The 13,441-nt window shown below is 41.1% G+C and overlaps 1 protein-coding gene across 1 annotated transcript; it reads right to left on the bottom strand.

The window, feature by feature from the left end:
• Window positions 1-3,204: 3,204 nt before the first annotated feature.
• On the bottom strand, window positions 3,205-13,345 carry polr3k (polymerase (RNA) III (DNA directed) polypeptide K). The gene is made up of 3 exons (XM_042084781.1): window positions 13,027-13,345; window positions 3,526-3,613; window positions 3,205-3,436 (listed from the first exon to the last, which is right to left on the bottom strand). The coding sequence occupies exons 1-3, from the start codon at window positions 13,135-13,137 to the stop codon at window positions 3,309-3,311; spliced, it is 327 nt and encodes a 108-aa protein (XP_041940715.1). The 5' UTR covers window positions 13,138-13,345; the 3' UTR covers window positions 3,205-3,308.
• Window positions 13,346-13,441: the final 96 nt, after the last annotated feature.

Below are 13,441 nucleotides of genomic sequence, written 5' to 3'. Positions count from 1 at the left end.
CTCAATCCTCTTGTTGCTTGCAGTTTGTTAAATAAAGCGATGCAGATTACATTATTTATTTCTGATTAATTGCGTCTTTTGCAACATTTGCTTATAGGCTGGGCTACTGTCAATGTCCTGTACAGGTCAATGTTCCAAAAATTGCTGGTGAAGGCCTGCAGGCTATTAATCAATTAGGGACTGTTCGTTATTTATTTAAGGGGCTACCGTTGGAGTTTTGGGAGCGTTAGTCAAAAAAGACGTGACCCTCCCTCGTCAGCAAGACATTTTTCTATGACCTCGTGATTGAAAAAAAAAAAACGCATGATCCTCCCCAGTCCCAACAATTTGATGCCTTAGGCTACTGATATGGGAGCTTGCATGCTACGACTCCTTGAAAAGGCTGTCGTTTGCACAATTTCACAAATAATCACTGGGACCGAAACAAACCTGTCAACTTTTCCCGGGTTTATTGCGTATTTTAACTTTTTCCTCGCTGTCTTAGGAGGAGCTGCAGGGCTGTCGCAAGGGGGTGCGAGGCCCTGTGCGAACTTGAGAGATGCAAGGCCCTTTTCACATACGTGCATGAAATCATGTGATAGCTTACTTTACACATAGCCAAGGCTACAGTCGGTGTATTTTAATAGTAGCCTAGTCTAATAAGCTACACCAGCTTGTCTTTAAGAGGGGAAATTCAAGTGTATAGCCTATAACATTAGCTGTCTGTCACATATTTGGCCATATGGTGTTTATCATAGGCTAGGCCTACATCACGAAACCAAATAGTGTAACAAAGGCGAACACTTTAACAGGGGGAATTAATTGGGCATGAATCATTGAGCTGAACGGTATTTGTCAATGAGCAGAAACACACACGACATTCAAACTATTGATAAGATGTACTGGTCTGTATCTATAGGCTAACATTGGACAAATAAATGACACTGACTCGCCATATCCTGACTCAGGAACAAAAACATTTTCTTGCTTTGCCGCAAACTCAGCAATTAAATCATAGGCCAGTTTGCAGGTATCCTAACGTCTTTTTCATAGAAGGGAGAGCCCAGTCTCTCCTGTGACATGGAGGTGCGCAAATAGTTTTTAATAGCCGGTTCAATTTCGAAAAGCTTTGTTTCACTCCGATGGCCGATGCCAGTCACTGATCGCAATTTCAAATTGAGCCTATTATAAGGTCCAGTGCGTTATGTCCTGGGATTCGGACGTGCTCAAAAAGAAAAGAAAAAACACTTTTTTATAGATGGTTATGAGGAGCAATATGAGAGGAATTTGATGATCATTGATCGTTTGTTTTGGGACGTTAAGCCTTTTCCATAGGCGTCAGTGAAGGAGATTGAAGAATGACAATTTTTTTATACGAAAATATTTCTTAACTTCAAAAACTCCTCTTGTTGCTTTGATATCTTTTTCGTTGTCGTTTGAACGTTGGCAAGCATGCATATTGCGGTTGCAATTTAAGTGAAATTTTTACTGTAGGCCTACAACATGCTGTTAGGCTGTGCTACTGTCAATGTACTTGTACAGGTAAATGTTCAACAATTGCTGGTGTACAGACTATAATCAATTAGCTAAATCATTTGTCCAGCTGTTTAAACATTTTTTGTGCTAGGCCTACATTCAAACGCAAAAGGTGCTTTGATCTTTTTCGTTTGAACAACGGCAAGCAGGCATGCTGAGGTTGCAATGAATGAGGATAATTGGTTTTATCTGCAAATTTGAATTATTTTGAATATCGCTCCAGTCTCAACAGCACATAGATGCGTGTGGAAAAAGTAGCTAAGTTCTAACACACATATCCCCTCTCGCTTTCTCTCTCCATCCCTGCGCACGGTGCTTTCTTAAAGGAGCTGCACCATTTTACAATTGCATCTACATTTTCATATTAGAATGTTTTGTCAAGTGTAAGCTTAAACTACCGTGATCAATTTAAGTTCCCGTGCCCCCGCTGCGTCACGGAAGCAGTAGGCTAAGTCAAGGCGCATCAAAAATAGTAGTGGCAGAACTCCCAAGTGACACCTTGTGGTTGTTTGTGTCAGGAAGGAACTGCAGTTTGAACGTTCACGGAACGTTTTTTGAATCATGTTTAAAACTCAAGCACAGAAAATTCGAAGCATTCAAACCGGGCACTACGTATGATTTAACTTAGGAGATATCAGCTCACGATAGGACAGAGTTCAAGTGCACAACTTTGATATTCATTCTGTGAACAAATACATTAAATCATACCTTCTGCGTGTATTCATTACTAGCCTACTCACCTCATGTCAGCGACGACGATCTTATCCTCTTCCTTTGTGATTCCACAATTCAGCTGTAGCCTATATACAGTATACTGGGTTATACCTACTTTCACGTTTACGGTGGCTCATAATAAATAATAAACTAGCCTAACTAAACCATTTTCAATGGGCATATTCTGTCATGGTATAGGAACGCCACCTATTACCTACCGTCCCGTATTTCCGACCTCTTACGTGTATGTGTCACTTAATATTTTCATTTCAATACAAACAAAGATGGCGGATTCCTAAAAAAACGCAAGCACCCACACCATAAGTGTATCTAAATTAGCTATGTACCAAAAATGACATTTTACCGTGGCTCGAAGAGCTGTAAACAGTGTTGTAAGGCTGCGTGTACCAAGCCGCTTGGAGCTCCAGTGGAATTTTGATTTAAGACGAGAATTCTCGGTCTAACCATTGATGTGCCGTGAGGTCGGCAATAAACACCCATCAGCCCAATACACGAATACATGTACCGTTCCACCTCTAGTGTGTGCGTACCAGCCATCAGCCCTTGCATACCGTCTGAAAGGAGAGAGATGGCACAGACGTGCTCCCACGGATGAGAATTGCGTTGGGCCGCTCACAGGTTTACACGTGTATGAACAATGAGAGCGACTGGTGAAGCAATGGTAATATTACGAGAAACCAAGATTAAGCCAAGAGTGGCATGGCATATGAGATGAGAGATATGTAATTGGTGGGTGAATTAACAATTTATTAAATCAGTAAGCTTAAAGGTAAATGTGACCAATATCACTTAAGTTTAATACAAGTAAAACTCAGGTAGGTAAACATACTGTAACATACACACAAATCCAACTATTGCTCACACAAAATGCCTCATATCTAATGCAAAAACACGTTCTTACATTATCTGACTCAATTTTTCAGCTACTGAAGCAAATCACATCTAGACCATAACTTTTGTGAATATTTTATTGAATAAATGACATTCATTATTAGTTGTATTTACATTAAAACATTTTTAATAATAGTTTTCCCTGTACTTTAACAAGACTTTGTATGTTAATCTCTCCACCTATGTCCGCACTGAGCATTACAACATTTGTAGAAGGTGGTCATTGGTTCATCAGCTGATCTAGTTTGGATCTGCATGAAGTAAGCCCTTGGATGTTCACACTTTGGACATTTTTCTAAAAAAGAGCCAAAAGAGATCATGACTGTGATACAGTGACCGGATACTTGAAGCATACTGAAAACACAAAAACACACCACAACATACCTGCCGTGGAATCAACATTTTCCCATGCTGCAGCTCCTCCAAGCACGTCATCAACCTCTTTTAGCTTTGGATATTTTCTGTTGTTTACCTATAATTACAAAATCACAAGGCCCGAGACGGCATCAATCAACAAAATGTGTACTACAACCCTGTCCCTTTCCACTTCAGCCTTTCTTGGCTATGAAAGTAACAATGTGAATGTACAAAAAATGTATAGTATAAGTATATATACTCTTTTGATCCCGTAAGGGAAATTTGGTCTCTGCATTTATCTCAATCCGTGAATTAGTGAAACACACACAGCACACAGTGTACACACAGTGAGGTGAAGCACACACTAATCCTGGCGCAGTGAGCTGCCTGCATCAACAGCGGCGCTCCGAAAACAGTGAGGGGTTAGGTGCCTTGCTCAAGGGCACTTCAGCCGTGCCTACTGGTCGGGGTTCAAAATTATTTCATACATTTTCCTAGGGGGGACACCCCCGGACCCTCACATACAGTTAAGAACAAAATTATTCATACCCCTGGCAAATACTGATTTAAAGGTGATTTTCTCTTGACCAATATGTTTGTTCTGACTAAAAAATGACACAACCTTGTGGTTGTAAGACAATGTGGTAAAAGCGTGGAATCAAAAAAATAAGTGTTTTTGTCTTTAACATTTTTATGAAAAATGGTGTCAAATTATTAATACCCTTTTTTAACATTCACTGGAAACATCTTTATTTGCACAACTCTCAAAATGGTTCATATAATACCTACCAAGCTTCTCCATGTCTCCACAATGATTCTAGGCCGCACCTTTTCAGCAGCAAACCAGGTTTTGAGGAACGATTATTTGCCATCACTCTGGCCTCGTGCTCACTTTTTGACGGATTGAGGTCTGACTATGGCTAGGCCACTCTAAAATGTTGATATCTGTTAACCATTTCTTGCCTTTTTTGGCTGTATGTTTTGGATCATTGTGTGGTTTAATGGTCAAATGCCGCCTATTGTGGCAGGTCTGTCGGCACACTGCCTGATCTTTTCCTCTAGAATCTTAATGTAGCCTCTTGTTTTAGTGTTACCGTTTACTCTGAGAAACTCACCAGGGGCCCGTTGCACAAAAGTAGAATTAAGACATCCGGGACAAGTTACTGAGCTGAGCTTAATGAATCTAAAACAAGAGCGTCCAGGCTTAATTGGTTGCACACAAAGACCAAGCCAGGATGAGCAGACACGGATTCATCAAGCCAGGTGAAACATATCCTTGATAAGTGCGCGCTCACGGCTCCCTCAAATTGACCCCGCCACCGATCACAGATTCACCATGGCAACTAGAGCGTCTTCATTGCTTCTTCTAAGGTGTAAAGTAGGCGAAGCCTTTTCACAACAGCAACAAACAGAAACACCTCTGTTTAGGAGAATATTGCAACTACAGTAGTGTCGCGACCACCGCACGAGTATAAATGGTTACTGGCTGACCCTGTACTGGTGCAGAGGCCCCTGGGTTCCCCCTGGTGCACAACAATGGCCGGCCCCATGTGGCTAGAGTGTGCAGGCAGTTCCTGGAAGATGAAGGAATTGATAGCATTGACTGTCCCCCACACTCCCCTGACTTAAATCCAGTCGAACAGTCTTGAACATTGTGATTTGGTCCATCCATCTGATGTGTTTTCAAAGTGTTTCTTTTCATTTTTTTGAGCAATGTATGATAACAATGTGTAATAAATCTTCTCACCCCCACAATTGAAATAGACATGGCGTCATTTGGGTTTAATGCTTTCTTTTCTATGCCAATCGCAGGCCATGTCCCTGGGTCAAATAAAAAATCCAGCGAAAGCTAAATTCTTTGTCCAGGTGTGCCCATATAAAGGTTAAGCTGAGTTGTGCATGTTTGGAGAACAGTGACACATGATCAGCATACATGATGGCCAAGTGATCCATTTTGGGATGGGGTGAAAATTTCAACCACCAAAACACCATCCCCAAAGTGGAGAATAGCTATAAATAATATATTAGTTTTGGGTGTTTTTCAGACAAAGGGACCTGGTGAACTTCTCAAAGTAAACGGTAACACTAAAACAAGGGGGGCGGGGGGGGGGGGGTCATTCCACGTCAATTGAACCAGGGCCCACGCACTTAGGTCTCAAAATTCTGAAAAAATTACCAGGTGTACCTACCTATGTTACCCAGGAGACACACTGTAAAACTAGATGTACCGCAGAGCGGTACAAAATATGACCGCCGCCCAGTCCAGCACATTTTTACCACAAAAATAAATCACGCTGAAAGGCCTATATGATTCTAACTGTCTCACTAAATTGCATTATCCACCCTCAATTCTCACTGGTATCTGCTAGACAACAAGTACCAAAACATGATTAGTTCATAGATTTCACATGTAAAATTCATTTTATACAACCCCACCCCCATCTTGCCTGTTCATAATTCTGCGAAATTCTTGAATTGTGTGCATGTGTGCGTGTACACGTTTATGTTTATGTGTGTGTGTGTGTGTGTGCGTGCTTGTGTGGTTGCCTGCGTATGTGTGTTTGTGCATGTGCATGCATGCGTACATACAGTATGTCTACTGTGTGAGTATGTGTCATACGTATGATTACTGTGAATGTATGCGTGTGCGTGTGTATCTGTTTATGCACATGTGTGCACATGTAATGGGTTAACATGACCCCTGGAGGCAAACATACGGAAAAAATTGGTCATCCTAGGCCTTACGGTTCTCAAGATATTCACAGAAAACTAAGTCTGCCCTACCCTCCTTTCAGGGGGTCCAGTACAGCGGGGGGGCTACAGATCAAAACGAAAAACGATGGTTCCACATGTGGGGTTACATGCCCACCAAGTTTCGTGTACCCCGGTCTTTCAGTGTCCCGGGAATTCTTGTTGGTGTACGGTCACTAAATGTACACATAAATTATTTTATTGTAAGGCCCCCCATGAACGAAAGTTCACAAAACTTGGCATGCATTCGGAGGGTGTCATAATGATCCTACACTTTCAATTTCGTGCAGTTTTGACCATGTCAGCCAGAGATATTGTGATGAAAACACCTAATTTTTTGCTTTTTAATTTTTAACTAGGTGGCGCTATACATGAAATAAGTGGTAATGGGATGGGTTGACATGGCCCCTTGAGATCAACATACAAAAAAATGGTCCTCCTAAACCTTACGGTTCTCGAGATATTCACAGAAAACTGTCTCAAAAAAAATAAAAAAAATAAATCTGACTAAACCTATATGACCGCTTCGCTGCGCGCCGGTCATAATTACTCTTATGTAAGATCAATACTTTCCAAGATACAGCCAGTTTTACAGGGGGAGGGGGGTGTCGATTTTGGCTGGCCTCTTTTTTTTGTCAAAGTTCACAAGCCCACAGTGCAAGAACTAAACCATGTAGGAGGCTCAAATTTTGCATGCTGGTACATAAATAGGAATAGTATGTAGCAAAATCGTCATGTTTGGTCTGGATAATCCTGCATGGTCATAGCTGTCCCTCAAAGTTGATACAAATTTTATTGGAGTTTTTGGCTGGGCTCTGTTTAGGCCTTCAGAAGACATATTTGTACTCAGCATAGGCTCTTGATTTATTTTCCTTACTGAGATAAGTAGAAACACTTTCACAAAAAACAATGAACAGAAAATAAATTCCTTCAGGGTCTGAACAGCAGACCTTAAAAGTCTGAAAAATCATTTTGGTTCTCATTTTCAGAGCACCCAAACACCTTGTGGGAATATGCAAAGATTTTTTTTTATATTTTTTTCTTTATTCTCCATGATCCTTTCTTTTTAAAAACACCAATTTGACTTGTCTTATGCAAATCTTTCTTTTTCACTTTCCACCCTGAAGATGGGTAAAATGCACCATTGACATCAATATGTTTTGTATAGAGCACATTTTTTGAGACCTAAGTGCGTGGGCCCTGGTTGAATTGACGTGGAATGACCTGATTTTTGGAGGAAAAGATCAGGCAGGCTGCCGAGAGACCTGCCCCAATAGGCGGCATTTGACCATTAAACCACACAATAAACAAGGCAAGAAATGGTTAGAACAATATCAACATTTTAGAGTGTCAAAGCCAGAGTCCATACCTCAATTAGAGTGACGGGTCAGGTCGGGTTCGGACAAATATTTAGAAATTGTAGTCGGGTTCGGTTCGGGTTCGGACACATGGGGGCGATATGCATTGGAAGCTTTACATTTAAATTCCTTATTATGTTGGGTAACCAACAGGTCTGCTTTACATGATGCAAACGTTTGTTTTTTGAGAATAAAGTAAAATGTAAAAAAGACCTAATAGCTTTTTTCCTGCGTGCAAGATTTGTTTATCGTGACAACGCATTTCAGGCATGCCGCCTGAAATGCACACGTGTGGTCACGTCTCACGGCTACATAAACAAAGGTTATGCACATCGCACATATGCACATAAGCACAGTCTTGGGTGACGTTAAAAAAAGTTGTTAGCCTATCAGGAGATTTTAAGATTATTTGCGTTGCATACTGTGGTAAAGACATAGGCTACCGGAAGGCTATAAGGTTGTCTCGTTCAACTGGATGAGGATTTCCTCGAGTTGCCCCAATTAACGTCGATGCTGCATATGGATCAGTGACAGAGGCACTGTAGTTTCAACAACTGTTGCAGTTCATTTTTAAGACTTTTCGTCAATGGTAAGACAAGAATTCTATTTAGGCTATGCTTGCTTGGGCCTCTTGTGTTAATGTGCGCTGTGTGTGACCTGCATGCGTGCACACTCATCTGATTCTGTAGACAATTTGTTGTGTGTTCCGTTTAATGGGCTAAAAAGACAGGCTATCCACAAATGTGAACGTTTAATCACTAGCATGGGAATAACTGAGGAATCATCTTCGTCGGGCTCGGGTTGGGTTCGGACATAAAAATGAAAAGGCCTGTCGGGTTCGGACGCAACTCTGTCGTTCGCGGGCCGGATTCGGACAGAAATTTGCGGCCCGATCCGCATTCTAACCTCAATCCGTCAAAAAAGCGAGCACAAGGCCAGAGTAATGGCAAATAATCATTCCTGAATCCTGACTCAAAACCCGGATTGCTCTTAAAAAGGTACAGTCCTGAATCACTGTGGAGCCAAGAGGCTTGGTAGTGTTATATGAACCATTTTGAGAGCTGTGAATGCAAATAAAGATGTTTCTATTAATTATTTTTAAAGGGTATGAATAATTTTGGACTTGCCATTTTTCATAAAAATGTTTAAAAAAGATGAAAACGCTTGGGTCATTCCATGTGAAAACAGCCAATATCGGGGTATCATGACACCTCTCAGATTTTGCGAAAAGCGGTGAATATATGCCTTATGTTACCAAACAAAGGAATCTGAAGTTTCAGGTCAATATCTCAAACGGTTTGCCTGTGGCATCCATTTGAATTTCGGGTGCCACTGCCCTAATTGACACATTGGAATTTCACATTTCATCCTTTGCCATTTTTGGAAGCCCATAACGTCTGTTCTAATAGTGGTAGAAGACTGGAAACTGGTGTGGTAGTTCATTGTAGCCTGTACTACACAATTCCGGAGGCAGCATCAACATTTCTTACTGTTTGGGTGAGAGGTGGGTCACCAAAGTCCTAAAAAATGTTAACGGCATGTGTGATTTTTCACTTTTTGGGTGGCCGTAGCACCACAATTAATGATCATATTTATTCTAAACAGGATTATTTGTTATATGTGGGAACCTTGCTCTTGCCTAAATTAATTTGAAGGGTAATGGTACCACTGATGGGGGTTTCATGGGGGTCCAAAAACCCTCTCCGGCAGAGTTGACTTTTGGAACCCCATATTTGGACACCCAAATGACCATGTGGGTCCTTGATGATCCTAATGGGATTTGTCCCCATTTTGGACATTGTTTCCAGAAGTCTGGAATGTAGATCAGGGAAAATTTAGTGATGATAAAGCATGAAAATAGTGGAAATAACTTAGTATTATCCTCAGTGATAGCAAACAATTAAATACTGAGACTGTCATGGATTAACCCCTTATCCCCCATGAAAGAGACCCTCCATCAAACTTCAAAATTGATATAAAGCAATGATGCGATCATGTTCCACTGATTATTTTGGCCGAGGCGTAACGTCTCTCCAGTTCGTACGTTTCCTCGTGTTTTTTAATATCTTCTGCACTGACAAAGAAGAATGTAATGTTCTTAATGTTTTCTGTAAGTCACTTTTTTGCAACTTTGCATGGGAAAAGCCCATGTGATGGAATTGGCGGAACTCTCAAATATTCACCGCTTTTCAGCAAAATCTGAGACGTGTCATGTACATGGGTGGCTGAGTTGGCGTGGAATGACCCTATGGGCTTCCAAAAATGGCAAAAGATGAAATGTGAAATTCCAATATGTCAATAAGGGTCGTGGCACCCGAAATTCAAATGGACGCCACAGGCAAACCGTTTGAGATATTGACCTGAAACTTCAGATTCCTTTGTTTGGTAACGTAAGGCATATATTCACCGCTTTTCAGCAAAATCTGAGAGGTGTCATGTACATGGGTGGCTGAGTTGGCGTGGAATGACCCGCTTCTTTTTTTGATTTCATGTTTCTCCCACATTGTCTTACAACCTTTTGGCATGTGACAGTGTAATTGTCAGTCAGAACAAACATATTGGTCAAGAAAAAAAATCAACACTAAATCATCTATTTGCCAGGGTTATGAATAATTTTGTTCTTAACTGTAGCTTTGGGATATGCCCCAAATGTTGTTGGTGACACGCCTGTGTGGGCTAAGTTTGTTATGCATTTGTGCTGTCGTGCTGCATTTAATATGATGTCATTGAACGTAGATTTCTCAGCACCCCCAACTCTGAATGACTCCGAGTGTCCTATATACTAGCTAGCTTCATATGTTAAGTTAGGCGAATACATAAACTAAATCCTTCATGTGGTGGTCATTAAAAAAAATGATGCAGTACTTCTTTGAAACAACTTCAACTTGTTGGGACATAGCATGTATAGTAATTGTATAAGAGCATGCAAAGCCACATACTCCAATTCAAACCACACAGACGAACTGCTTCCATATCCCACCTGTGAAACTGAAAATCATTGCTCCTGCCCTACTTCTGACCAATCAGTGACGTTCTTCTTGAGAAGAGATTTCCGGTAGAAGTTAATATTTCTGCTAGAAGTTAATGTGATTGTGTTTAATGAGTTGTCGTTGTGATTTCTGGTTTGGCGTTGTTTGCAATTGTGTTTTGTGTTTTGCTGTTGTGATCTTTATGTAACCGTTGTGATTTTTATTTGCCATTGTGATTTTTTTTTATCTGCTGTTGTGTTTTGTGATTTGCCATTATGGTTTTCTATTTGTTGTCGTCACACCCTTCTACCTCCGGTCCATGGGACCTATCTTTCGAAGACTTCGGATAACATTTTCATGCACTGTAACTAGGAATTGATTAGTAGCCTAACCATTGATTAAACGGCATGAACAAGGAGACATTCATTTTTCTGCAAAATATGCACCACTTATTTTAAACAGGTTATTCTTAAGTTTGTCGGACAGATTTCTTTTAAATTCTGGCGAGATGCTGTGTGTAATGCCTCGAGACAAAAAGATGCGTAAGGGCGAGTTTATCCTCCGCTAATTTCTGACACAAAGTGACGAGTGGATGAGCGTTTGTAAACGACAGATCAGAGCTAGTGAGCGGAGCAGATGGAATTTTGTTTTAGCGCGGAACGCTTTTTAATTTAGAGGCTGGAGCGGCCGCTCTGTTCCGCTCCAGTTTCGCTCCGATACCGCTCACACCACGAGTCTGAGGCATGCCCAAATCCACCCAGAATTCATGTCTTCCGAATAAAACCAAGACCGTTCATTTCAAAGATATTGGTCTAAGTTCGTTGATGGGGATGGAGTTCACTAAATATTTTAGAAAGGAAACTGATAAGTCTAAGTCATACAAGTGTATTATTCCTACAAAACAACTAGATACAATGTAGACCATGTGGTGACACTGTCAGTTAACTTTGGAATCTAAGACACATTTCGCGGAGAGTGCGCTAGGCTACGGAGAGCAAAGAAAAACGTGAGCAATTTGAATATGCTTCATATGAAGTAGAAAGATGAAAGTAAAACTTGGATACTAAGCCTGTATTCTTTAGGCAATTAATCCCACTGATCTCTTAGTTTTAGGCTTATGTGTATTGACGTTGCCAAGCTTGCCAATCGGTGTTGCATTTTAAAATAAAATGTTCTATGAGTGAAATTGCCTAGTTCTTGGGATTTAAGTTTTCTATTTAAGGTGACAATTCGGCTTGTATTTATTTCTCCCTCTTTTAAACTGGAGCGAGCATGGAGCGATTTCACTGGAGCGGGATGATTTTTAAGTGAAGCGGAGAGCGAAATTGAGCGGAGTGACCTGACGAGAATTTGATCAGCCACCTACGTGAGGTGTGTTAAATTGCTTGGACAGCTGCTTGATGATTAGGGTCTAACTCGTGCCGTGGCAGCACTTTTACCCCTAGTTCCATATAATATTTTCCTTGCGCACAAAGTGCAGAAACATGCTCCTGGTTGCCGGAGTTTTTGACACCAGCTTCCAAAGGGCTTTTCGTCTCTACCCACCTCCTCTATCCAAGACCAGCGCTATTTATTATTTATACCTTTATCGACAAGTTTGGTGTCTTCCACTGGCTTCATAAAGTTGCACTCTATGAATTTGGCTACGTTTCACATTGCCAGTGTGAGAAACAAAAGAAATTTGCATGTGAGATCACGCAAACCTGATTTTTTTTCCCCAGACACATCGGTATGCCGGAAATCCGGCGTGGCACCGGAGCGATATCAGGCCTGTATCCTTGTAGAATGGAGAGGCACAGAGAGAGTTGGCCTAGTTGAGCAGAAAGCAGTTGATATAGGTGCAATCAGTTAACTTGCTCTTTGATGTGGCCTAGTTGAGCAGCTGGCAGTTGATACTGTGCAAATCAATTTAATTAGCCCTTTGTGATGTCATAGTGCCAATGCAAAGTCTATGGGGAAAAATAAGCTTGTTTGTGTTAATATCTCAAAAAGTATAAAGTTTACAAAAGTGAAAAATACATTGCCCAAGTGTGCTTTTCAAGACCAAGTTACAGAGTTTGAACAAAGTTTCTACGTTAAACGCGACGCAAAGGACCCACAATTCAGTTCGGCCACGGATGACGTGAGCCCATGCAAAGTGAATGGGATGCGTCTCCAGCACTGCGACGCACGCAACTGTGGAGCAGTCACTGACCACATGACGCTGGGACACAAAAAGCTGTGCCTTCGAGTTGACATCGCTGGTCTTTAGGTTACCTCAAACACGAACATCTAACTTACAGACGTTTGTGAAATATTAAAAAGCATCGGAAAAAGTATTGAACATGACAGCACTAATTCGCAATGCGATTCAGCAATTAATCAGCATGCGTAAAACACACGTGCGTGTGTGCTTGTTGAATCTTCACACAAGTGTCCAAGTTACACATAAAAACGTAGACTACGCTTACCTTTCTAGTAATATTGTGCACGTAAGGACATGTGTTGCAGGCGAACCTGTAGCATCTCTGTCCCTCCTCCACAATCAGCACATTCCCACAAGTTGGACAAAACAGAAGCATCCTCGTTTCAATAAGTAAGCATTCAGGTTGTTAATCCTTCTTCTTTTTTGAGTTTTATGGCGGGTGGCAACCCCGTTTCTAGCTATATAAATTGCTTTCATATATAGGCTACAATAACACCAAAGATTGTTGAGCCTACTAATTTACCCATGTACAGTAAATCACACGTTTCGCTCAGTGATGAAACTTCCGTTCTTAGTAGGCTACCACACTCTACTGCCACTTAGTGGGCTGGAGTGCAGAACGTTGAACTTTGATGTCTTTTTTTAAAGATTTTTTAAATGAACAAATGCCGAAACTGCTC

Source organism: Alosa sapidissima, chromosome 3 (assembly GCF_018492685.1).
Source record: "Alosa sapidissima isolate fAloSap1 chromosome 3, fAloSap1.pri, whole genome shotgun sequence".
NCBI classification, from domain to species: Eukaryota; Metazoa; Chordata; class Actinopteri; order Clupeiformes; family Clupeidae; genus Alosa; species Alosa sapidissima.
The sequence above is the reverse complement of the archived record's forward strand: the minus strand, read 5'-3'. Positions and strand labels throughout refer to the sequence as shown.